This window comes from Dermochelys coriacea, chromosome 6 (genome assembly GCF_009764565.3).
Source record: "Dermochelys coriacea isolate rDerCor1 chromosome 6, rDerCor1.pri.v4, whole genome shotgun sequence".
Lineage (NCBI taxonomy): Eukaryota > Metazoa > Chordata > Testudines > Dermochelyidae > Dermochelys > Dermochelys coriacea.
The window spans coordinates 46,752,000-46,778,232 of record NC_050073.1 but is presented as its reverse complement, the minus strand read 5'-3'; the positions used below and the strand labels follow the sequence as shown (position 1 = coordinate 46,778,232).

At 40.6% G+C, this 26,233-nt stretch overlaps 1 protein-coding gene across 9 annotated transcripts in view; it reads right to left on the bottom strand.

Annotated features, from left to right (window-relative positions):
* The window catches only part of PDHX (pyruvate dehydrogenase complex component X), a 113,493-nt gene that overhangs the window by 74,422 nt on the left and 12,838 nt on the right, over positions 1–26,233 (bottom strand). For 7 of the 9 annotated variants that reach the window (XM_043515870.1, XM_043515873.1, XM_038405312.2 and 4 more), the window contains exons 2-3: positions 25,734–25,817; positions 16,276–16,376 (exon numbers count right to left, since the gene is read on the bottom strand). The exons of 1 other annotated variant lie outside the window; for it this stretch is intronic. In XM_043515870.1, the coding sequence (XP_043371805.1) occupies positions 16,276–16,376; positions 25,734–25,817 (185 nt within the window). The remainder of the gene's footprint in view (positions 1–16,275; positions 16,377–25,733; positions 25,818–26,233) is intronic. One more of the 9 variants, XM_043515869.1, reaches the window with a different exon arrangement.

Sequence of the window (26,233 nt, the reverse complement as noted above, 5' to 3'; positions counted from 1 at the left end):
GTTTCAAAATATGAACCGAGTGCACCCTTAACAGCTTAGAAGGCAAATAAACCCTTTTTTAAAATCTCATCATTTTGAGGGGGGTCTGATTGTTATTTTTTAAACACATTTGAGTTTGCCAGTAAGGAAATAAGACCTCTGCATGGCATCCGTGCATCCTATATGCAGAGAAGTTGGGGCGGGGAGCTGGAGGAAGAGAAAGGTACTATTTCCCTACGTGAGCATGAAGCCAGGGAGTGGGTGCAGCCTTAGCTACAATCCACCTCACCCAAATATGCCAGGAAGTACAGCTGATGTGGCATTTGGGAGAAGGCTTTGTAATCTCCATTTAGGAACGTTGGAGCAGATTACTTTCCTCTGGACTCAGTCAGAATTCCCTCCCTGGGTTGCTCCTGGAGCAGCACAGCTGAACACCCTTTACACTCAACTAGACCAGTAGTTTTCAACTTGAGGTCCATAGACCGTTGGGGGTCTACAGACTATGTCTAAGATTTCCAAAGTGGTACACTCCTGCATTAGAAATTTTTGGGGAGCCACAAATGAAAAAAGGTTGAAAACCCCTGAACTAGACGTAAAGGTATGATGGAGACTTAACTGAGGAAAAAATAGAATGGTGTAACTTTATTGCAAAGTTTTACAAAAAGGACACTTCATCTCAGATATTAACTATTTCATGAGAAATGGTATGAGGAAAATAGTAATGAACATTGAATCAAGCTCTTCAGAACACAGTTATTCATCCTCTTCTTTCCCAGGCTCAGCTAATAAAAATTGTAGAGAAGAGAAATGCAGTTCTAATTTAAGAATGATCTTTACTGTAACAACCTCAAATACCTCAGCTAAAACCTCTCACATATTTTTATTTTATTCTGTTGTATTTTTAGCCTTCTGTTTTCTGAACCATACTTGCTTAGGATAACTACACATTGAAGTCAAGAGAAGAATCTGAAGCACCACTTGAGAGAAACTTTCCCCACAGAAATTGAAGTTAATGAAGGTTAAATCTTTTCACAACAAACAATGAAAATACAAGGAGCTTTAAGCAGACAGCTCGTGTTTACCTGACTTCCAATGCAGGGGTTGTGACTCAATTTAAACCAAGACAGTTCAGCATTGTAGTTGGTCCAAATGCACAGATAAACATGTGTCCTGTACAGATTGGGCAAAGTTGACCCAAAGTTGACTCTTCAAATACATTCTGTGAACTCATAACTAATAGGGAGCAGTCTTATCTAGTGAAGGAGTGGAAGTTAGGATATCTGGATTTTACTCCCAGCTCTGTGACTAGCTTGCTTTGTGATTGTGGGCAAGTCATTCAATGTTTCTGTGTCAGCCACTCCTTCTGATAAAATAGGGCTGGTGATTCTTACCTTTGTAAAGCACTTGGACATTGCTGGATAAAAGATACTTGTGACAGCCCATAGAGACCTGCTAGGACCCACTGAAGTGCCCACAGGGTCATGATTTCCCCATGTTGTGGTTTCTTTACAAAACAGGCTATGGCTGCTGGAGAGAGAGAACCTGGGACCTAGTAGAAAGTTCTCAAAGGGCAGCAAGCTGGACTCAATCAGAGAGCAGGTAAAGAGACAAATGCACCAGAAGGAGTCTCCTGCTCTAGGGAGAGACATCTCTCTAGTTACTGCTGATCAGGAGGATTTCAGACTACATCACTGTTTTCAGACTTATTTCTTGTGGCATCAGCCATGTCTTTTTTTTTCAGTCAGAAACCAAAAGGCTCAGGCCTTCTGTTCAAAGAGTTGCCAACGGATACTATATCATCTGAAAAAGGTATCTCCCCCTAACCCTCCAGGACCTGAGTGATTAGGCCATGTAGTAACTGGGACTGGACTCTAAATCTTAGTGCACCAGCATAATCGAGCCCACCCTACCAGTCTCCAGCCGAGATTCAGTACACAGATTGGAGGTCTCTCTGATAGAGTTAAGGGATGTATTCCCACTTCAAGACTTTGCATTGGGGGGGGGAGGAGAGCAAGAAGAAGAATAAAAAAAAATCAGAATCAGAGATGAAAGTCAAGACAGACCTGGGCCCAGGTGTATGCATCACCCAAAAGAAAGACCTGTAAAATTACTTGAGGTCTGGGATCTAGCTAGACTCCATCAACTCTCAGCCCTGGCCCATGAGGACAACATTTGTGGATAGACTTCCCTGAGTAGCAGTGGTTAATGGAATGGTCACTCAAGAGGCTGAAGCAACACAATATCTCTGCTCTAAGCAATGCAGGAATTTGCTTTATTAGGTGACCAGAATTCCAAAGACTGAAGAGGTGTATCACATTGATAGCCATATCCAGATATGCACAAACCAGATCTGATGACCAGCTCATGAATTATCCTGCGTTGGGCATCTGAACAGAGTGAAAACTCTAGTCCAACTGCAACACCATTTTTCATTAAAGAGGGGCATATAAAGAGAATGCCAGTTTCTGTGTCTCCTTGTCAATGAGTAGCCCTCAAAGGGAAGCTTCAAGGAATCCTTAATTCCTGTATTCCTGGTTAACATCCCATTTCAATGAATGGGAAACCCATAAATGGGCCCTGAAAGAAGAATGCAAGAGGACACCAGTACATTTTAGCGAGTGGCATAATACTCTATTACGATCTGGGGGCCATTCTGTTGCAGTCAATAAAACGCAGAAACTCTGCCAGGTTTTCACCAGAGTTGGATTTACAAAGGTCCTTACAAACAAAAGAATAATTGTTATGCCCTACCTGGTGCAGGAGTTTTGGGACCTTCTCAAGGTAAAATTACTATGCATACCTCTTCCAGAAACGCTCAATGAAACCCCTCAATATATTGGTTGTGTAAATTTGTAGAGGTGGATGCAAAGTTTTGGACAAGTTCCTTTCTTGCCTCCCCTTTACAGTTCAAGAAGTCCCTCATGCTTTCATTAGGATTCTCCCCTTTGAATTGTTACATGGGCAACAGACCTATGAAATTTTGGATCTTATTAAGGAGGTTGGGGAGAAACAATCCACTTGGACTCCAAACTCTTTTTTACATGTCACCATAGACACACTAAACATAGTGAGACAGCTTGCCCTTGCCCAAGCCCGGAAGACTCACATTTAACAAGCTCCTGGTAAAATGACACAGCCCCTATGAGATAATCTGCAAAGTCAGTGCAATGGAGTGCAGGTCTGGCATTAAGAAACTAAATATTTAGGGTACTTGGTATGGAACAGGAAAATCCAGTCATTCAATAACATTATAGTAATCACCAGGAGGCACTATCACAGAGAGGTTGGCTAGTTTTATTTTTCTGAACATATAGGAGTTAACTCTTGAAGAAGTGCTGGTTGCCAGCTGTGATGCAGCTCTGTGCTCAGCATAGCACCACCAAAGTACATCATCCATGCGTTAGTCTCTCTAAGAATCATTAGGTGTCTCTGCTGGCTACAGTTGTGCTTCCCTTCCCACAAGCAAACAATGTGACATTGAGCTAAAACATGACAGCAGCCACATTAAAGTTGCAACTGGTACTGGAGTACAAAAATTGATGTGACCAATGAATTGATGAAATTTCCTTGTAGATGCTCTGTAAGATTCAGGAGAAACAGAAGTATTCCAAATTGATGAGAAGAGTGTTAAGTACAGCAAAAGTATCACTCATCAATTACTAAAACAGAGATGTCAAAAGGGACTTTAAGAATAAGTTTGAAAATTGGTCCAACATTAATTTTGATGCTCAGCACAGAACAGCGTCTATGCAATTTATTAAAGGGGTTGTAAGCTGAGCTGAAGGCTTTAAAACTCTAGTTTTTCAATGCTCACTTGATCAAGGTGCTATGAACTGGAACAATATAATAGCAACGTGAAACAATGTAATCTAAAGGAGGAAAAATGGTTAGGTGAACATGAACAGCTATTTTAAAACAAATACTTAAAATGCAAAGTATCTTCAACTGAAATTACATGTTGTTGAACATTTCTGATCTGACAAACACTACTGAGCAATCACACTGCTGTTTCATTTGCACTTTAATTGTATCTTTCACATAATAAAACTAACTCTTTCCATACTCCCCTTCGGCAACAGACATTCCTTTGCTTATGGGGTATAAATAAGTGACTGCATTGACTATATTACTTCCTACAGATCCCACACTTCATAGGAGAGACTAAAAGATTTTAAAAATTCAATAGGATTTCTTTCACAACAGAAGGTTCACCTGAAAAGTGATCTTGGGATAGGGGAGTTACTAGGACAACACAATTTAACACAGACAATAAGAACATGGGAAGGTTCCCCCGTCGCCACATTTAATTTTTAATTAAGTGACTGTGATTGGTACCATGATCCTTCTTGCATAGATCTATTTTAAAGCCAAGGAGTACTGAAAAGCCCAGGGGACTGATGGGTTATTGAGTCTTTCACCTCTAGCACAAATTAGTAGTGACTAAAAATTATCACCATTTGCAGCCTCTGACAAGTGAGAGGAAGGGCGAGCTTGTGGCTAAGAAACTGGTCTGAAACTCACAAGAACTGAATTCAGTCCCTGGCTGTGCCACAAATCTCCTGTGGGACTTCAGACAAAATCACCGAAACTCTGTATGCGCCTTAAAATACTTACCTTCTTCACAGTGGTATTTTAGGGGAAAAGAGCTGAATGGATCATGAAAAGTCTTTTCATAACCCAGATGTGATTTCTCACTATCTGGCTATAAGCAGAGTGTGGGGAGGAGTGTGCAATGCCACTGACTAGTGTCTTAGTTCTGTGGATAAAAAGTCTGTAAAAAATCGTCAATCCTTTCACCAGCACTCCTTTCCACACACAGTACAAGTTAAAAACAAAACAAATGTTTGCAACCAAAATAGCTCTCTTACTTCAATGTGCATAGCATAGGCCTATGATATTTAGAATATAGCATTGTTACATATTCCTCAGAATAATAAATTTCACCACAAACTCTATTATTTAAGTCTCAATTAAATGCTAAGTTTGGAAGTCTCATTACTGAAAGACTACATTTCTCTTAAGTAACATTTATAAGGCAATATTTGACTTCACTTCTTTATGTGAAACTGTAAAAACAGGTTTCAGAGTAGCAGCCATGTTAGTCTGTATTCGCAAAAAAGAAAAGGAGTACTTGTGGCACCTTAGAGACTAACAAATTTATTTGAGCATAAGCTTTCGTGAGCTACAGCTCACTTCATCGGATGCATCCAAAAAGTGAGCTGTTGCTCATGAAGCTTATGCTCAAATAAATTTGTTAGTCTCTAAGGTGCCACAAGTACTCCTTTTCTTTTTTACGAATACAGACTAACCCGGCTGCTACTCTGAAACCTGTTATTATGCAAGGCACTGAATTTAGCCATATGGAGTGGAAATCTATTAACTTCATGAAAAAACTCGTACAGATACAGACAGACATCATCTTCCTCTCCAAATGCAAACAGATGGACATCATACCAAAAGGACTGAAGGTAAAAATCCATTACAATCTACATACCTCACAGACTATGCTGACAGCTTGTGCTACACACTCTCAAAGAAACTGCGGAACCACCTGATCAACATCCTCTACAGCAAACAGGGAAAGATTAAGAATGAGCTCTCAAAACTGGATACTCTCATAAAGAGCCAACCTTCCACACAAACTTCCTCGTGGCTGGACTTTACAGGAATGCATCCAATGAAGTGAGCTGTAGCTCACGAAAGTTTATGCTCAAATAAATTTGTTAGTCTCTAAGGTGCCACAAGTACTCCTTTTCTTTTTTGTAAAACCAGTAACATTTCATTTTTCAGGATAAACTCCAACAACTGAATAGAGTTAATGATATAAGCACTCATGCTTCTGAGCCCTCTGAGCGACGCAAGTTACACCTACAGAAGTGCTAGTGTGGACGGGGCTGTGCTGGCAGGCGATGCTCTCCTGCTGACATAGCTATGGCAGCTCATTGAAGGTGGTTGAAATATGTCTTCCGTAGAGCGGTTACACAAGCAGTCTTACAGCCACAGAGCTGCATCGGTAGAGCTGTGCCACTATAAGCTCGCTAGTGTACAATTCTGTGCAGACTTCAGAAGATTGAATGAAATTTCACAGTCCAACTCCTACCCCATACCCCAGGTGAATGATCTCCATGGCAAGCTAGGGAAAGCCAATTATATAACAATGCTGAAAACAAACTTTTAAAAATACCAAATTCCCTTTTCTCTACTGATGTTTTTGGGTTTGTTTTGTACAGTATTTCAGTCACCTTCCACAAGGAAACTAGACTTGTCCGTTTCGCTTTCTCAGTCCATACATTAGTTTAATGCTGCAATACTTGGGTTGCATAAATCACAAGGGAATGTTTACATAAACCATTAAAAATCTGTTTCCATTTTTTTTTTAAATCAGACATTTTTCTATTAATATCAGGTTTTGCAAAAACAGTTTTAAGAGCAAACTATGATGCAATTTGGTGTTTAACCTACCTGATATCTCTTGAAACAATTTTATAAATTCAAAACTGACCATTCTGAAGCATGATTTGCTTTTACCAAAATCATCCATCAGAAATATTCTTTTTACCATGTAAGAGTCTCATAAAAAGGTAAAGAGCCTGATCCAAGGCCCATCGAAGTCAATGGGGAGTTCTGGGTACAATACCTAACAGTGGTAGAGATAGATACAAACAGTCCTGACTCCTCCTGTTCTCAATAGCTGGACAGTACTCCCCACTCAAGATTAGTCTACCAAATGGCACTAGAGAGCAAAAATCATTTTAAAAGGTTTTAAAATGTTATAAATATCGCTCTGTACTTGACCTCCTCTCCCCCCCCCCCCCACACACACACACAAACACACAATGCAAGCCCAAAGCCCAACAAGTGAGAGCAATTCTCACCTTAGAGGAAGCATGAGCACTTGCTGCTAACGCTGCTGAAACTGGTCTATTGATTTTTTTCACCTTCCTGTGGCATTAAGCCTGGATGAATAGCTGTTTTTGGCCTATTGACAGTGTTAGCAATTCAAAATACATTACCAAGCAACTGAGTGAAAAATACTATCAATTCTAGGAGACATTTATAACCATACGATGCAGGGTTAGAGCCAGAGGTATTTAGAAAGCAGCTTCAAGCACACAGTGAAATATAAATGCAATTAAACAGGTAGGACATTTACTAACTATGTCTTATTATGTCATGATAATTAACCAACTAGTAAAATAATCTAATATATTTGCCTTCCGATACCAACAACGTTTTGGGGTCCCACTGTCCCATTTTTGGTAGGCAGGTAACTGTGCTTTTACTGTGGGATGGACCCTAGGTGTGAAACTAACATCAATCTTGGTTATGCTTTACATGTTTACAGAGCTTTTCACCCATATATCTCAAAGCACTTCACAAAAGTCGATAAACATAATTATCCCCATTTTAGAGAGAGAAACTGAGGCATTAAGAAATATAGCAAGACCAACCTGGGTTCAATATTTATAGCAATTTTATCTTTACTCCTAGACTTTCAGATTGCATTAGTTGCAAAGAAACTACACTCCATGTCTGGTTGTCCACGTTTGGGGACTTTTTGGTTTGCACTTAGCTCCAGCTAGTCTCAAGTGCAGTTCCCTCCTCTGGAATGTATTACGTGGTTGAGATGCTCATTCCTGTGCGCTGCAGCTTCCTGCACCAAATAAAGTTCCAGGTACTAGCCATTATACACAAAACCATAAAGTGGCCTAAGCACAACTCTCGGCCTTTGGCTTGCCCTCTGACCTATGCTTGTCCGGAATGCTGGAACTAACCATTCTAAAGATAAAGTTCACAGTAGCCAGGTACAGGCCTTTCTCAGTAGCAGGTCTAGGCATGTGAAAATCAGCCCTGCGGCAGACATGCTTAACACAAGCAGCTAATTCTAAATGTGGCTCTGCAAGATTTATTTCTTTGCAGTCTTTCAGCTGGCTGAGTTATGAAATGGTGGGCCTATAGATGATCCTTCCATCCTGTTTCTAAAGCCTTGAGCTGCAGAGGATTGTGGTGGTTTTGCTCTTCCTTTAAAGTATGTTAGTAACGTAAGTTAAAGCCATGTAAAAAAGTTTCCATATACTACACTATAGGTGCCTTATATTGCAAATACATAGAAAAGTTACCTTTCCTCCTTTTTATTTATGACAGATCACCTCTAAAATTGTGAAGAGTGTTTTTTATCATGCTTCTATTGCATGCATCTTTAAAATACAGCAATGCATTTTAATTTCTGATGTATAGCAGCCTGAGTGACTTGGTGAGAAGACAGTTAAAAATTATGACAACATTTTAAAAAGTCAGCAGCAGTTTTAAATTTTGTACTTAATATCTGTACATGCAAACAGTTCAGCAACATCTTCAAATATTTTCCAGATAGCTTATTTGGAACCAAAGTTTAAACTTTGGTTTTGGGTCTGGACTTAAATAACTTTTAATACTTGAAATACAAGCAGTATACAAATATATATCCCCACAACAACAACAACAACAACAAAAAACCCTAAAAGCATATACATTGAGTTAGAAACTGTCCTATGCATCATCTCACTGATATCAAATAACCCACAAGAATAAAAGAATAATTGCTGCAGTGTTAAGAGCTTGCAAAACTCATTTATTAATTAAGCAACAATGATTAGTAAATGTGAGTAGTGTTTTAAACCCTGATATTTCTTAAGCAGGAGTTTTAGTACTACAGTAGTGAATTAATTCAGAACCTATAGATAAGGCAGCAGATGTTACTTATATCTGAATTCATGCTTTACTCATAGGTAGTATTAGAATACTTAAAAGGTTCAACTAGGAAAGGCTAATGTCACTTCATCAATATTTCATGCAGCATTACAACTAAGCGAAGTGCTTTCCAATCCCTACGGGATAGGTGGAAAAGGGAAAGGAGAGAAATCACAATGAGCTCAAGACAACCAAAGAGGAGCATGGAGAACAGCTTATCTACCTTCTATAGCAGATGGGTGTGAGTTAACAGATTCATTCTCATCACATTTCACTGTTTAAAAACCTCAAAGTTTAAAAAGTCTCAAGTGAGCTGCAATACATTCCTTTCCAGATAAATATTAACTCTGTTTCCATTTAACTCTGTGAAATCCTGAAGTAAGATAATATGGGGAGACTGTGGGGGGAGACGGGAGGAGAAGAGAACAATGAATACAAATGGTTAGATCTGACTTCAAAACATTTCTCTTCCACGCATCATCATGTCATCTTTGAAATGTGTTCACGAATCTATGACCACATATTATCAGTGACTCTAAACTGGAAGCTGAGCATCACTGATGTGACATGAATAAAGATAAGGGAAGTGCATACAATACTACTACTTTAATGATAATTTAATGTGCAGTACAAGTACCATTTATAATGGCTGTTTTAAATACTGCCTTAGGAGAAGATATGCTGACAGAAGGCTTTTTTTAAAACTTTAAAAAAAAAAAAGCACGCAGGTTTGCTGATAGCTTCTGCCTAAGTAGTGCTTGCTCAGCCTCCAACCATCCTCCTCCCAGTTCTTGTTTATTCTCAGGAAAAACTAAGAATGGCAAGACATACAGTACTTATCCTATGGATTTTATATATAAAAACAATTTGCAGCTATTCAGTTTGGCACCACCCTATAACACCCCTTTGGTAGTAAGAAAAATAAATACATCTATTGTGTCATTATTATAATCATCATGTGGTGAACATGTAAAACACACACAACCACTAACAAACACACCTGTACCTAGTAAAAGAAATACCTGTTCCCAAAGAGATAACTTCATAGAATCATAGACTTTAAGATCAGAAGAGATCATTATGATTGTCTAGTCTGACCTCCTGCACAATGCAAGCCATCGAATCTCACCCACCCACTCCGGTAACAAACCCCTAACCTATGCCTGAGCTATTGAAGTCCTCAAACCGTGGTTTAGACTTCAAGGTGCAGAGAATCCTCCAGCAAGTGACCCGTGCCCCACACTGCAGGGGAAGGAGAAAAATCCTTCGGGCCTCTGCCAATCTGCCCTGAAGGAAAATTCCTTCCCAACCCCAAATATGGCGATCAGCTAACCCCTGAGCATGTGGGCAAGACTCACCAGCCAGACACCCAGGAAAGAATTCTCTGTAGTAACTCAGATCCCACCCCATCTAACATCCCATCACAGGCCATTGGGCATATCTACAGCTAATAGTCGAAGATCAATTAATTGCCAAAATTACGCTATCCCATCATACTATCCCCTCCATAAACTTATCAAGCTTAGTCTTGAAGCCAAATAGGTCTTTTGCCCCCACTGCTCCCCTTGGAAGGCTGTTCCAGAACTTCACTCCTCTGATGGTTAGAAACCTTCGTCTAAGTTCAAGTCTAAACTTCCTGATGGCCAGTTTATATCCATTTGTTCTTGTGTCCACATTGGTACTGAGCTTCAATAATTCCTCTCCCTCCGTGGTATTTATCCCCCTAATATATTTATAGAGGGCAATCATATCTCCCTCAGCCTTCTTTTGGTTAGGCTAAATAAGCCAAGCTCTTTGTGTCTCCTTTTATAAGATAGGTTTTCCATTCCTCGGATCATCCTAGTAGCCCTTCTCATCCTTCTTAAACATGGGAGACCAGAACTGCACACAATATTCCAGATGTGGTCTCACCAGTGCCTTATATAACGGTACTAACACCTCCTTATCTCTACTGGAAATACCTCGCCTAATGCATCCCAAGGCAGCATTAGCTTTTTTCACGGTCATATCACATTGGCGACTCATAGTCATTCTGTGATCAACCAATACTCCGAGGTCCTTCTCCTCCTCTGTTACTTCTTATTGATGCATCCCCAGCTTAAAACTAAAATTCTTGTTATCAATCCCTAAATGCATGACCTTGCACTTTTCACTATTAAATTTCATCCTATTACTATTAGTCCAGTTTACAAGGTCATCTAGATCTTCCTGTATGATATCCCAGTCCTTCTCTGTATTGGCAATACCTCCCAGCATCGTGTCATCCGCACGATGATGTTGTTAGCACATTCCCGCTTTTTGTGCCAAGGTCAGTAATAAAAAGATTAAATAAGATCCAAAACTGATCCCTGAGGAACTCCACTAGTAACCTCCTTCCAGCCTGACAGTTCACCTTTCAGCGTGACCCGCTGTAGTCTCCCCTTTAATCAGTTCCTTATCCACCTTTCAATTTTCATATTGATCCCCATCTTTTCCAATTTAGCTAATAATTTCCCATGTGGAACTGTATCAAATGCCTTACTGAAATCGATTAGGTGATTATAAAATTTAAAGATAGAAAATACCTATTAGAATGATCTTCCAACCAATCTCAGTGACAATGCAAAAGTATTCCCTACAGTAAACAGTGTTTTATCCAGTCTAGTTTTTCATTAGTCCAAAACAATTAAACCACAGCAGACAATTCCTAGCGTAAGAGTCCTCACTCTCTGAAAGGATTACCTGTATTCAGCCTAAGTCTTCCCCCGCAGTTTATCCCATTTCTCTCAGGTTATATTTTATTTCTTCATCTCTGCCACTCGATGCAGAGAGTGACAGAATGAGGACAGACAGATGCATGGAATTAAGTAGCTGGCTGCAACTTTCATTAAACTTTAATACTCTCCTATGCCAGGTATTAACTGGTTCCAGTGCGGGAGTTACAGGGCTTCTTACCATATAACCCATAACGCGGGGTAGGCTCTTGTCATAAATATAAAGGGAAGGGAAACCACCTTTCTGTATACAGTGCTAAAAAATCCCTCCAAGCCAGAGGCAAAACCCTTTCACCTGTAAAAGGTTAAGAAGCTAAGATAACCTCGCTGGCACCTGACCAAAATGACCAATGAGGAGACAAGATACTTTAAAAGCTGGGGGGGGGGGGAGGGTGTACAGGACAAAGAGTCTGTCTGAGTGTGTGATGCTTTTGCCAGGAACTGATCAGGAATGCAGTTCAGAACTCCTGTAAAAAGTTAGTAAGTAATCTAGCTAGAAATGTGTTAGATTTCTTTTGTTTAATGGCTGGTAAAATAGCTGTGCTGAATGGAATGTATATTCCTGGTTTTATGTCTTTTTGTAACTTAAGGTTTTGCTTAGAGGGATTCTCTATGTTTTGAATCTGACTACCCTGTAAGGTATTTACCATCCTAATTTTTACAGAGGTGATTCTTTTACTTTCTCTTTAATTAAAAATCTTCTTTTAAGACCCTGATTGCTTTTTCATTGTTCTTAAGATCCAAGGGTTTGGGTCTGTGTTCATCTGTACAAATTGGTGAGGATTTTTATCAAGCCTTCCCCGGGAAAGGGGGTGTGGAAGACATCTCCAAGTAGGCTCTTTCCCTGTTCTTTATTTAACATGCTTGGTGGTGGCAGCATAGGGTTAAAAGGACAAAGCAAAGGTTAAAACTTCCTCAAGGTACAAACTAAGCTGGTAAAAATAAGCTTAGGGGGTCTTTCATGCAGGTCCCCACATCTGTACCCTAGAGTTCAGAGTGGGGAAGGAACCTTGACAGTTCTCGTTAGAGAGCTGAGTCCTGCGGGATAGGCTGAGTCCTAACCCGCTACCCCTATTGTCAAGAGGGAGACAGAGGGTCAGGAGGGTGGGGACCTCAACACACAAGGGCCACAAGGTCTGACCCTATCACATGAGCCCAAGGCCCAACACCAAATCCCTGGTCTCTTACCTCTGGGAACCACTCATTTTATTCTCTTAACCACACTGGAAATCAGCTACAAGTTGTGACAAATAAACAACTCCAACTCCAGTAGCTCAGTTAGGTACTAAGCAGATTCCTACTTAATCAACCATGGCTTGAAGGTTCTGCGAGGAAAGCAAATTCCTCCCTGGTCCTCTGCCAATTGGCCCATGGGAGAAAAAATTCCCTCCTGATCCCCTAAACAGGCAGTTGGCTAGACTTGTGGGTGGATTGGATGGGTTGCTGGATCAGAGCCCAAAGAGGCTGGGGAATGCTGGCCAATCAGCACTCCTCTGCCTCAGCTGGTCAATGGGTGCCAGAGACTTCCAGGGGGGAGAAGCTACCTATTGTCCTTGAGAGAGTGTCTCCCTCCTTTGCTACTGGGTCTGTCCCCTTTTCACCACTGACCTCATTATGTTTCCCCACCATTGATGCGGTTGGGTGGCATTTTTCTCAGGCCTCCCAACAGAGACTGAAAAAGAAAATATTTTTTCCAATATTTCCCCATACAGTATTTTCAATCCTTCATTTTAAAAATGTTTCTATAAGGAATGGTATTAAACATGTACGTATGCTACATTATCCACATAACTTTTGGTTTGATCTGATTGAATAGGACAATGATTAGAGGCAGCTTAGTGAGAGCAGTTGAGTCACCCATTCTAGGTGGAGCCCAGGATTGCTTTGGCTCGTAAAATGAAGGTAGCTGGGAGACTAAGGGAGTCAGCCAGAGAGAGTGTATTCTCAACAGCAATTCTGTCTTATTACTATTGATCAAACTTTGGGGGGCAAAAGAGGAGCATTTTCTGTGCTGGAATGTGGCACTGAGTTTGGTAGGACTCTGGGTTGGTTGCTGTGTTTTGAAATATAGGCTAGGTTGCTGACTGAAAACCTATGCATTTAGCTACACCATTATTAATATTTTAATACAAAAATAAGAATCCTAAATACATGATTAAAGTATGTACTTAATCACAGTTATTTTTGTTAAGAAAACAGTGTATAAATGAGTCTATAAATGTTGGAAACACACCTTGCTTATTTAATCTTAATTCTATAATTTTTTGGTGAAGAAATTGATCTGTTTGTGCACACTTCTTACTACTGTGTGCTGGTGAGAATTTGCATTGAGATCAGGATGGTATGGCTGAGTGGTCTATGCATTATGAGTGAAATCCTGGCCTGGAACAGCTCAGTGCCATTGTCCTTAGATAAGTTTCAGACTGTGCAGTGCACTCCGGGTTGTTCACTTGGTTACCACCCTCCAGCCCAAATGTGTATGCAGTTCTGTGGTACTAGTATAACGGTTAAGCACTTTGGGATTCTTTATGTTAAAAAACAATAAGTACATGCAAAATATTTATTACGGCTTAATCTAATACAAACATTAGCAGATCAAATAGAAGCATTCAGTATAGAATCAGTCTTTTGTATGGCGAATCTGGCTCAAGAGATGATGTGAATAAGTGTGAAGAAAGACCACCCCAAGTCACATGCCCAGATCACCTCAAACATTCTGTGACCAAAAAAAAAAAAAAGAAAAAAATCACTGAATGAATTAAAAGAGATGAAGTCTGACTGGCTTTAAGAACTGTTTAGACGGTTGACAAATTCACCGCCTTTCTGGTAAAGCCATTAAAAAATTAATGTCTCCAATATAATGCTGTTTCCCCTTCACTGTCCCCCTTCTCATGCTGTTATTTACATCTCTATCCACCTTTCTAGTCCTTAAAAAGAAAAGGAGTACTTGTGGCACCTTAGAGACTAACAAATTTATTTGAGCATAAGCTTTCGTGAGCTACAGCTCACTTTCATGCATCCGATGAAGTGAGCTGTAGCTCACGAAAGCTTATGCTTAAATAAATTTGTTAGTCTCTAAGGTGCCACAAGTACTCCTTTTCTTTTTGCGAATACAGACTAACACGGCTGCTACTCTGAAACCTTTCTAGTCCTTGTTACCAAAACACAGACTTGGTAGTGCATGCTCACCTTTAGAAAAAAACAAAATGAATGCATCAGAAACAGAGGCTAGGAACTGAGAGGCCATTTCAGTTCCATCTGAAGTCACTGACCCTTTCATTGTCCTCACTGGATCAAGCCTTGCGAGAGGAAAGATGAGTTTGAAGAATTAGAGTGGAGTTCAGCCTAAATTAGTGGTCTTGGAACAGCTGAAAATACTCAGCCACATGCAACATTGTCTGGAGATGGAATGTGTCAATCAAATCATCTTTTCTATTCCAAAACAATTAAGTCAGAATAAAAAAAAAGTGTCAAAACTAAAGTTTTACTCACAGTCATCCCAAAAACAATTCAGAAGGAGAAACAGCATTTGGCGATTTCTTCAGCATCTTACATAACAAATACAGGACTCTCAATTGCATTGTGAATCCAGAAGCTCAACACAAGAATCAGTTATCTACATGTTGAATACCAATGATGTGTTGTTAGTAACTATGTGACATCAGATTTATTTATTATTGTTTATATTACAGAAAGACCCAGAGGACCCAGTCATGATCAGGACCCCATTCTGGTAGGCTCTGTACAAATATGGTCATGGGCCCAAAAAGTTCACAATCTACAGTTTAAGACTACAGAGCTAAGTGAGGATGGGGAGAGAGAAAATATGCAACACTATTCCACCAGCAAATAAATAAATATCAAAGATGATGTAATTAGAACCATTGTCCTAAAAACTTATAACAAAGGGAAGAGTTGAATTTCTGAAGTGCAAAACCAGAATGTGATAGCCATTATATAAAAAACTTGTAATTAAGTAAAATGGAGAATGAGATTACTATTATTAATCCTTTGTATTCTGATAGCATTTACAGGCCCCAATGAGAATCTGGACCCCATTGTCCTAGATGCTATAAGGACTTATAAGAGGATACTGTTCCTGCCCCAAATTGTTTAAAATCCATCTGGTAATTTGATCTGCATGGGCTGGCTCCAGACCAGCTCAAAGCCCTATTGTTGCTTACAATCAGACTGCAAAGACACCCTCCCCGCCCCACCACACACATCCCTCCCAAACAAGCAGAGCAATCAGCCTGATGGTAAATACATTAATTCCAATTACTTCCTACCACTGGCTATTTCAATATTCCCCCCCCCTTTTTTTTTTTTAATACACATTCATGGAGTTTTTCTATTTTTAAAATAGATTTTAGGAATATAGGAATTGCTATACTGAATCACACCCATGGGCCATCTAGTCCAATATCTTGTCTCCAACAGTGGCCCCCCACCAGATGCTTCAGCAGGTAGATAGTGAAAAAATTAATTAGGTGTTATTCCTAAATTCTTATTAACTAACACCAAGAATAAAATTTAAATATTTGATGGAAGCAAGTCATAAGGCAACAAGATGTATAAAACCATAAGTGTAATTTTCATCTGAGGATAACTTATCTACAACTTTAGTAGTTCAGCATTCGTAAATTTACAAATATAAAAGCTATTCAGTAAGAGTGTGTTGGTGTCTTATTCTGAAAATGAGGTGACAGGAAATACAGACAAGTTCATATTAAAGTAATTTTTGAACTAATATGAGAAATGACCTCTACCCATGACAAACGACCTCAACCCCGCTAAAGACAGTTAATCCTACCATTATTTTAGCCAATATGCCATCATCACTTGACTCCATGGTTACCACTGCTTTGTCTGTTTCGATTTCACATAATGCATCTCCTGCATTTACAGTTTCACCTGCAAAACAAGACATGATTTTAAAATATTGTAGAATAATTTTGAAGCATGCATCTGGCTACCAGTTTTCCAGTATTGTAAAGGTGGTTAAAAATGCAGTAAATAATATTGTACTTTGAGACTTCTGGATAAAAATCATTGCTCTTTTGTAAAGTGTTAAGGTCATTAATTACCCATGTTTGCGGTAAGTATTCAGACAGAACAATGAAGTGACTTGCCTTAGGTCACAATCACTCAGGAGCACAGTCAAGAAGGCAACCCTGAAATCCTTATGTCCAGCCTTTGGCAATAACTGCTAGCCATTGATGAAAATAGTGATGTGAGTATTTCTTAATAGAATACTGGTAACAAACAGCATCGTCTTAAAACTATATACGAGACATTGTGTGTTTATATACACAAGCAAGTGAGAGAGAGAGGCAGGCAAGTGTTATTTTGAATTTATAGCAAAGAGTTAAACATGAAACTGTCCTCTGGCATGGACTCCAATCATCATTACAGATATACAAATAAAACTTCAAGAAATGAAAAATATTCAAATGGCAAGTCTGTCAGTTTGTTTCCTCTCAGTCTGTTATAAAATCCTGAACAAGCAAGAAATACACATCTTTTGTGAAATGAGAGAGAGAGAGAGAGAGAGAGAGAGAGAGAGTGTGTGTGTTAGAAGTGGATCTGCATGAACTACACAAATCTACTGATGGGATCAAGTTATATTATGGTTTTTCTCTCCTTTTAAGCACATACATGCCTGCTATTACACGATAACAGCCCTATGAGCCTGGATTCTTCTGATGAATAACGACTGGATACCTGCCATTAAATGAAATTACAGTGGGAAAACTGGAAAGGATCCAGAATGTTTTGGCCTTAAAGCAGATAAAATATGCTTTCCTTTACACAGCACTGGAGAAAAAGTACAATTATGCATCAGGTTTGTAGGTATTGTATTTTTCATTAAAATGCAAAACACAGGCTTTAACACTTTCCGCAGCACAATAAATGAAGTGACAGCATAATATGTCTAATTTAATTTCCACTTGGTCTCTGAAGTGCTTAAACCTCAGAAAAATTACTTTGCCACCTACGATTTCTGTTTGTGTATGTGACATGTGCAGATCTTTGTCTTGATTATTTCTTGTATTGTGACTACTTGAAAAGGGATAGAGGGAAAAAGAAAGAGAAAGAACTGCTATATGGTTTGGATGACCCTTGCAGTAAGAAACAGCAGCTATATTCAAGCCTTGATTAAATAAATATTTCCCCGAGATTCCGTTGTGGGAACTCTAAGGAGAGAAAAGATGGCCAATTTCTTTGTCCACTCAAATATATACAGGGAACTTAGCACTTCATTATTTCATGTTTAAAAAGAAATCTACATTAGGACACATTAAATTGCAACAGAATTAGGGACTGGATGGCTCACAGGGGGCTACCAAGCTCGTCAACTCTAATTCACAGTTGTTTAGTTCTGTTAGATGGTTATTTCATGTGGTTTGTTATAACTTATACTACCTTAGACAGCTAGCTAGGTATTTACTAAATAAAACGGACTCATTCCTTAGCTGTGCCAATTCTGTGCCCAGCACAGTTGAGGGGGCAAGTGATATCTCTACACCTCCTATCATTAGACTGTGGATTGTCGGTGGCTACTCCAGCAGCCACTTACAGCAGCCTTAGAGCAGTTTTATTTTTAAATTTTACTTTACAGCAATAGCTCCAGTAGTACATGATTGCCAAAGCACAGCAGCGCTCCAGCAGTGTCCCCACCCTCTCAATGTGCCTCTTACTCTGGGGACATCAAAGCCTTCCAAGGTGCTTGGGGATTCCCCTGCACTGGGGACTCTCTGGGAAACTGATAACACCAACTTTTTCTGCCATTTGGCTCCACCATAGCAGCAGCCAGTGGCAGAAGATTTGATGCAATATCTATTTTTAGAAGTACGTTGCAATATAGCCTTCAGAAATCCCTGTCACTGGTTCAGTAACTCAGTTTAATGAATGGGACTGTGGTACCTTTCAGCGACGGCTGCCAAATTCATGATACATCCCAGCACATGCCCAATTTGATGCCAAGTACAACTGAAAAGATCAGCTTTCTGACCGGAAAGACTTGGAAAGCAGAGAGCTTTGCTGAAAATGGAAAAGCTGGTACTTGGTATCATAAAATTGTTCAGATGGCTACTCTGTGTGTGAATAGTTATATTCATTGTAATTAATCAGACACTTTGAAAACCCGTGTTTTCAGTGGTTAGCTCCTTATATTAGAGTGATTACTACTACTACTATACTGGAGTTTCCCTTCAAATTTATGTCATACCCAACAGAGGTTGAGTAGCCTAGATGCAAAAAGTTGGTAGTGTCAGTCCAGTTACTAGTGGACAGGTATCCAAATCATAAGACACAAATTGCACCTCTTGATGCATAAGGATTGACAATGGAGAACTCCCTTCTCTCAGTCCCCAGAGGTGGTCCCTCTAGAACAGTGCTTCTCAAGCTACCTGATGTGGGGGACCAGTAATTTTTTTTTTCCAACGTGCATGCAGACCGGCAGCTGATGGCTTGTGGACCGGCAGCGGTCCGCAGACCACCACTTTGAGTAGCACTGCTCTAGAACACGGTTGAGTTATAGTATATGGGGAAGCATCCACTGATGCTGCCAATTCTATGTACCTGGCTCAGGATAATCAGAGGATTGTAGTCTCCAGGGCTGTCAATCTGTCATCTTTCACCAGTACTAAATTCATACATAATAAATATCTTTAGAATAAAAAGCAGTTTTATTTTTAAGTAATGGATTTCATTACCCACAGGAATCAATAGAAAGTTGCAACAGTAAGGAGGAAATAGTGAAGCTGCCTATTAAATACAATGTGTTTTCTCCTGCTGAAGTGAAATCATTTGTCTCTCCTGTGCAACTGTAAAAACAAATATTAGATATTTACACTTAAAGAGCAGGAACAGTAACCAGAATAGTATTCTGGTGACCCCTGCTGGTTACATGGGGGAAAACCCACACATTTCCACATGTAAACCTGTTATGTTACCTTTCCAATCTTGTCTCTTTCCATTTACTTTAAAACACGGTGCCATAATGTTCATTTTTTCAGATATAAGATCAGTAAGACTATATATCTACTAGTGCCATTCAGTCATATATAATCAAGTCATTGCAGGATGAGTCATTTATGAGAATCACTTTATGGTGGTAAATTTAAAAGCATTACTCCACTTTCCTTTTTTCCCCTCTTTAAAAATCTACCTACCCATTTGCTTTATCCCTTAATACACTGCTAGGCAAAAAATAATATTTAGAACTAATTATTATCAAAGATGAGCTAAATGAGCCCATGTTTCACAGTCAGATTTTTTTAAATGGAAAGATCTCATTGTATTCAAAATGAGAGAATAATTTGTCTTTGAGTCCAACCTTCAATTAAGAGCAATTAATATGCACAACTGATTTTCAGATACTTATCTAGGGAAGCATAATAGGGATTGAAATAGCTTTCTATAGCACACATGGAGGAATTGGCATAAGACCTTTATAATAAGAAAAAACAGTTGTACAGTGGTTTTAAAAGATTTTGCACTTTAAACTGTAGTTATAGACACAATATTCAAAAGTAAGAATCTAAACTGCTGTAGAATATGGTCTCATGGTTATCAGAAACTTGTGGTTAGTTATATTACATCTACACACTACAAGTACTAGAGCAGCACAGCACCCCTATAGCACTGCACTGTAGTAGGGTTGCCAGGCGTCCAGTTTTCGACTGGAACGCCCGGTTGAAAAGGGACCCTGGCAGCTCCGGTCAGCACTGCTGATCGGGCTATTAAAAATCCGGTTGGAGGTGCAGCAGGCTAAGGCAGGCTCTCTGCCTACTCCGGGTCCGCGCAGCTTCAGGAAGCGGATGGCATGTCCCTGTGGCCCCTAGGTACAGGGGCAACCAGGGAAGCTCTGCGCATTGCCCCCGCCCAGAGCGCCAGCTCCCATCGGCCATAAGCCATGGCCAATGGGAGCTGCAGGGGCAGTGCCTGCAGACAGGGGCGGCGCCTGGGGAGCCGCCTGGCCACCCTGCGCCTAGAAGCCAGACATGCCGTCTGCTTCCGGGAGCCATGTGGAGCCAGGGCAGGCAGGGAGTCAGCCTTAGCCCTGCCACACTGCCAACTGGGAGCCATCTGAGACAAGCACTGCCCAGCTGGAGCCTGAACCCCCACCCCAACTCCCTGCCCCAGGTCGGAATCCCCTCCCAGACCCTAACTCCCTCCCAAAGCCTGCACCCCAACCCCCGTCCCAGCCCTGAGTCCATACCTCACACTTCCCCCCGCCCCCCACCCCTGCCCCAGCCTAGAGTTCCCTCCTGCACCCCAAACATCTCATCCCCGGCACCCCCCAAAGCCTGCACTTCCAGCCAGAGCCCTCACCCCCTCTCACACCCCAACCCCCTGTCCAAGCCCAGTGGGAGTGAGGGAGGATGGGGAAAAGTGATCGATGGAGGGAAGGATGATGGGGTGAGTGGGGGGTGGTGCTTCAGAGAAGGGGCAAGGCCAGGGTGTTTGGTTTTGTGCTATTAGAAAGTTGGCAACCCTACAGTATAGCCACTTGCTACAGTAACAGAAGGGGTTTTTCCATGACTGTAGTAAATCCACCCCCTTGAGAGACAGTCGCTAGGTCAATTGAAGACTTCTTCCACCAACCTACAGAGGTCTATACCAGGGCTTAGGTCAGTTTAGCAATATCTTTGGGGATCTGAATTTTTCACACTCTAGAGCAACATAGCTAGATCGACCTAAGTTTTAGATGTAGGCCAGGCCTTAGAGAAAGACAACTTTCAGGGCCGTTGTCATTGTCTATCTGCAAATCATTAAACCTCATGGTTCTTCAATTTCATTTATAAATTATAATTTATAATTATACCTACCTTCCAAAAGTGTTACTGTGAGGGTTAATGTTTGTAAAACACTTTGCTCTCCTACAGGACCTCTGATCTGAGGTTCTCAAAGAATTTTATCAAAATACAAACTGAATTTTAACCTTGAATGAGAGTAATGATTTCTTAAGTGTAACTAAATGGGGGAAGGGGGAAAGAGAATATATATATATCACTTTCCACATAGTCAAAGCATATACAAACGTTAAGCATGCTGATACTATGGTAATAAGGGTCATATAAGTACCTAACCTAATTTCTAAGTAATTTTCAAAACTTCTATGAGATACCACAGTCCCCGTATTATCCCCATTTTCTAGAAAAGGGTACTGATGCAGAAAAAATAATTAAAAATACACTCAAGACCACAGAAGAAGTCTGTATCAGAACTAGCATTAGACTTCAGGAGGTCTTCGCTCTCAGCTTTGTGCTCAGACTACAACTATCTCTAAAGTGAAACTAACAGTGGTCTTTAGAGCCCAAGATATAATCTTAATGGTCCCTAAAGGCTAGGGCATAAAAGTACAACTGCCAGCTTTATGACCCACCACTAGAAGCCACAAACATCTCTCTTTCCCTGGACTCCATTATTAAATTTAAAATCCAGCTTTAACTTGAATTTTCATGGAATCTGGGACAAGAGAGAGCTAAAAAGAAACAGGTTTTCCTGATGACAGAGTGAGAACCAATGATTCTTCTGATTGAACCTATGGAGCTAGAGCACCCTCATTTCCAGCCAAGGCATGTGAAGACACAAAATACTGCAGAGGTCATTCATCTAGGAGCGTTAACACATTCTAATAAAGGTCAATTACTTTTCAGGTGACAGACCTCAGACAGCAAGAGATAAACGAGGACCCGAAATATCTTTTCATGAAAAGTAAATGGGTTTTGGAAATGAGTCTTTCCAGATTTAGAGATGTGTCTAGGCAACTTAAATTTGTTAAGTTTCCATTAGCTTTAAGAATAGACTGTCATTTAATTATTAAAATGTCAGCCCTGAATACCCACCATAACAGTTCCTGGTCTTTCATAATTTACTAGTAGGAAGAAACATAAGAATTCATACTAAATAGCTTGTAACTTTAATCACAGTTCAGGGCTAGCTGCACCTCCGACGCTGCTCTGGTCTCTCGGAGTACAGGCCAGCCAGGTTTAGGCCTTGAGCTTTCACCCCTTTGGGGTGAAACATGTGACTCTCCCACTCTTAGAACTGGGGCCGTGGGCTACAGCCCTGTGTGTACCACCTCTAATTACTCTTAACGGGTCCTGCTGGACTCATTACCTGCAGTTCTTCCCTTTGGAAGCTGTGACCAGCAGTAAATACAATGACCCAAACAGCTTTCTTTAAAACAAAGTATTGTTTAATCCTAACAGCAAGAACACAGCACAACAAGAGAAAGAATTTTGAAAGCAATAAACCAGTTTATACACATAACTATCTTAGGCTCAGCTACACAGTAAGTTACTGTTCAGCAAGCCCGGGTATGAATCTATAGCTCACCAGCTTGCCACACAGTAACTTCCTATGTGGATGCTGTTGCAGTACAGTGAAAGTCCCAGAAGGCATCTTGGTGTACTACTACTTCAAAGTGTAATATGCTAAGAAGCACTCCGGGACTTTCACTGAACTCTAACAACGTCCATATGGAACATTACTGTACAGCAAGCTGGTGAGTTGAAGATTCATAACCTGGTTTGCTTGCTGTGTACAAAAGCCCTTATTTTAAGAATTAGGCAGGACTATTTTACCCCATTCTCCCAACCCTCTGGAGTTTGGGTTTCAATCTGCTCCCCAACAGTATCTGCTTAAGTCTTTCCCTTAACTATGATCCCTTCTCCCCTTCTCACGGTTGAAACATTCCTGAAAAATATAGTTTAGCAAGCCCGCAGGGGGAGGGGGGAATCTATCTAGCACATTACAGCCAATATCCATTCAGTTTTTGCTAATAAATACTATCTGAACTATTGCTCTCTTCCTCCTACCTGCAGGTAAACACAATTTAATCACACAATGAAGCGCCTCAAAATAATCACAAGGAACCATATAAAACATAGTATTCATAATCATAGGCAGCTCCAAATCTAACACAAACATGTTGCCCCCCTAAAGCCTAATTTTCAAAGGTGCTAAGCACCCACTACTGCAACTGAAATCAAAAGAAGCTGCAAGTACTTAGCACCTCTGGGGGAATAAATAAATCAAGCCCATAGTGTGAAAGGTCACAAGATAATTAGGACAACTAAGGCCTTGTCTACACTACACAGTTTTGTCAGCAAAAGGCAGCTTTTGTCGACAAACCATTGTAGGTGTTCACACTATAATGCTCCTCCCACCAAAACTCTCCTGTTTTGTCAACAAAATAAAACCACTTTGACAAGAGACGTAAAGCATGTTCCAGCAAAGTTAAATCGACTAAGCGTCAGTGTAGAGACTGTGTTCGTTACCTTGCCATAACTGGCTTCCAGGAGCTATCCTACAATGCCCACCGTGACAGTTCTGCTCACCATTTTGAACTCCGCTGCCCTGCATCCAGCTACACAGGCATGCACCCCTCCCAAAATTTTGAAATTGCTCAGCATGCAGAGCTCACATAGCTACTGCCCAGCTGAACACGCCGGCTCCCAGCAGCAAACACACTCCTGCTAGGACTACAGGGAAAGGGGTGAATCTCCTTGGTCTTTGGGGAGAGAAGGCTGTGGGAGAACTCAGAGGGAATCATGGAATCAAATGATTAACATTGAATCCTGTTCTCCCCAGCACTAGGACCACAGTGGCAGGCGGGCAGGGTGGGTTGCTGCTGGGGCAGAGGTGTGGGAGAGAAAGACTCCTGCTGTGCTGTGAAGAGTCAGGGAGGGAGGTGGGGGCTGATGTAGGGGTGTCCTCCTCCCCCGCCAGCATACTGGTCTCCACTGAGCTGGGGGAGGGGGGGACACCAGCTGTTGTGCTCCAGCTTCTGCCTCAGAATTGGTTGCTTCCAGCTGCTGTCTGAACAAGTGTTCAGGCTGGTGAGTGCTGTACTTAAAAAGACAGGGTGCTGACACACACACTCCCCCCTCCCCCCACACACACACTCTCCTCCCCAACACACACTCCCTGTCACACACTTTCACCCCCTCCCCTTCACACACACACACTTCGGTGGGCTTCTTGTGTTAGTGTTCAGCAATATCAGTTTGGTCAAATTACTGAGTGCAACTTTAAAAAGTGATTAAAATGTGTTACTTTTCGGGCGCACACAGCAACCATTACAAGGTCCATAGCATGATGCAAACAAATAGGACCAGGCTCACAACACACACATTACTGTGGCTCAGTGTTAATATGCTCCTTCAAGACATTCCCCAACTGAATAGCCTCTCCTCCTCCCCCACTGGGCTACTCTTATAGCTTTATGTTCATAACATTGAACAGGAGTGCAGGATCCGTGCTTTCTGCCAGAGATGGCCGGGTTGCTGGTTACCAGAGCAGCTGAAAAGCAGCAAGCAATCTAGTAGGATGCTCATGGAACAATGGAATTGAGAAAGTGACGTTGTACCTGCCCCCATGAGGCATTGCAAACACTTCCCAAAGCACCCTGCAGCCAGTTGCATAGTGGGATAGCTACCAACAATGCCCTGGTCTTGTGCTGCTATTGGGGATGCACTTCACCAACACAAGAAGCCTAGTGTGGACATGCAACAGCGGTTTAATTCCAGTGGTGGTTGTACATCAGCGTAAATTGCATCAGCAAAACTCTAGTGTAGAAAATAAGCTAAATATTCAGCTTAATGATTCTAGTATGCCAAAGATGGGGTATATACCCTCCCTTAAAGATTCAAATAAAGTTTAGTTAGCACAAACTAAAAAGTTTCACGTCACGCTGATAAGGAAATATCATCACATGCAGAGGTTTCTTTCTCAAAACGCAGTTTAAACTCAAATTACCATAAGAAATTGGGAACGTAACAACACAGAGATTCACAACACCTCTGAAGTTGTCTAGGATTTCTATACTGATGAATCATTCCAAAAATCATTTGTGATATTTCATGAGAATCTAGTCATCTGTACATTATTCATAATCTACAATATTACTTGTCCATTACTGTTTTTAAAAACATATACACGCTCTCAGAAGCGGAGTGCAAAGATGCTTCTTGACTTGAGAGTTAAGAATGTATTTACAAAAATACAAAATAAGTTAACAGAGTAGCTTACAGGTAGTTTTCAGACTGTGACCAGTGAACCGGTGGTCCATGGAACTTGTCCTTGGTAGGCAGCAGGAAGAAACATTATTTGAGAACAAGCAATTTGTGGATAGGGTATTTGGTAAAGAGCTCGTATCCAGTAAGTGATCCTGCTCTTACAAAATAGTCCACATAATGAGTTGGAGAACCAATGCACAGCTCACTAAATTTATCATTTTAGATAATTGTCTCTCACCTTCCTTTTTTAACCATTTCACAATATTTCCTTCCTCCATCGTAGGAGACAGTGCAGGCATGAGTATTTTAACAGCAGGACTACCTGGAAAACAAGACACTGGAATTAACCACTAAAACCTCTGCTTAATCACACAATTAATACAATTGAGATCCCTGAGAAAGGAAAGAAATTAGAGTTAAAAGCAAAATGAGTGAATGGACAAACAATTCAAGGAAATAAATAAAAATATCCATCCTTGTTCTATACTGTACTATAGACTACTGAAAGAGAAAATTATTACATTTGTAAAGAAATACTTATAGAAGAATGCTTATTTATTCAACAGCAGAGATAAAACAAGATGTCTTTTTTTCTTCCTTTCTGGATATCATGTGGACCTTTTCTGCAAAGGGAAAATGTTGTAACAAAGATTTAGTATGCTTGCAGGCTATAAAGATCTTGCACAGAAAGAGTAAAACAGAGTTCATTAATTCCCTAAAGTCTCTGTAGATCCACAC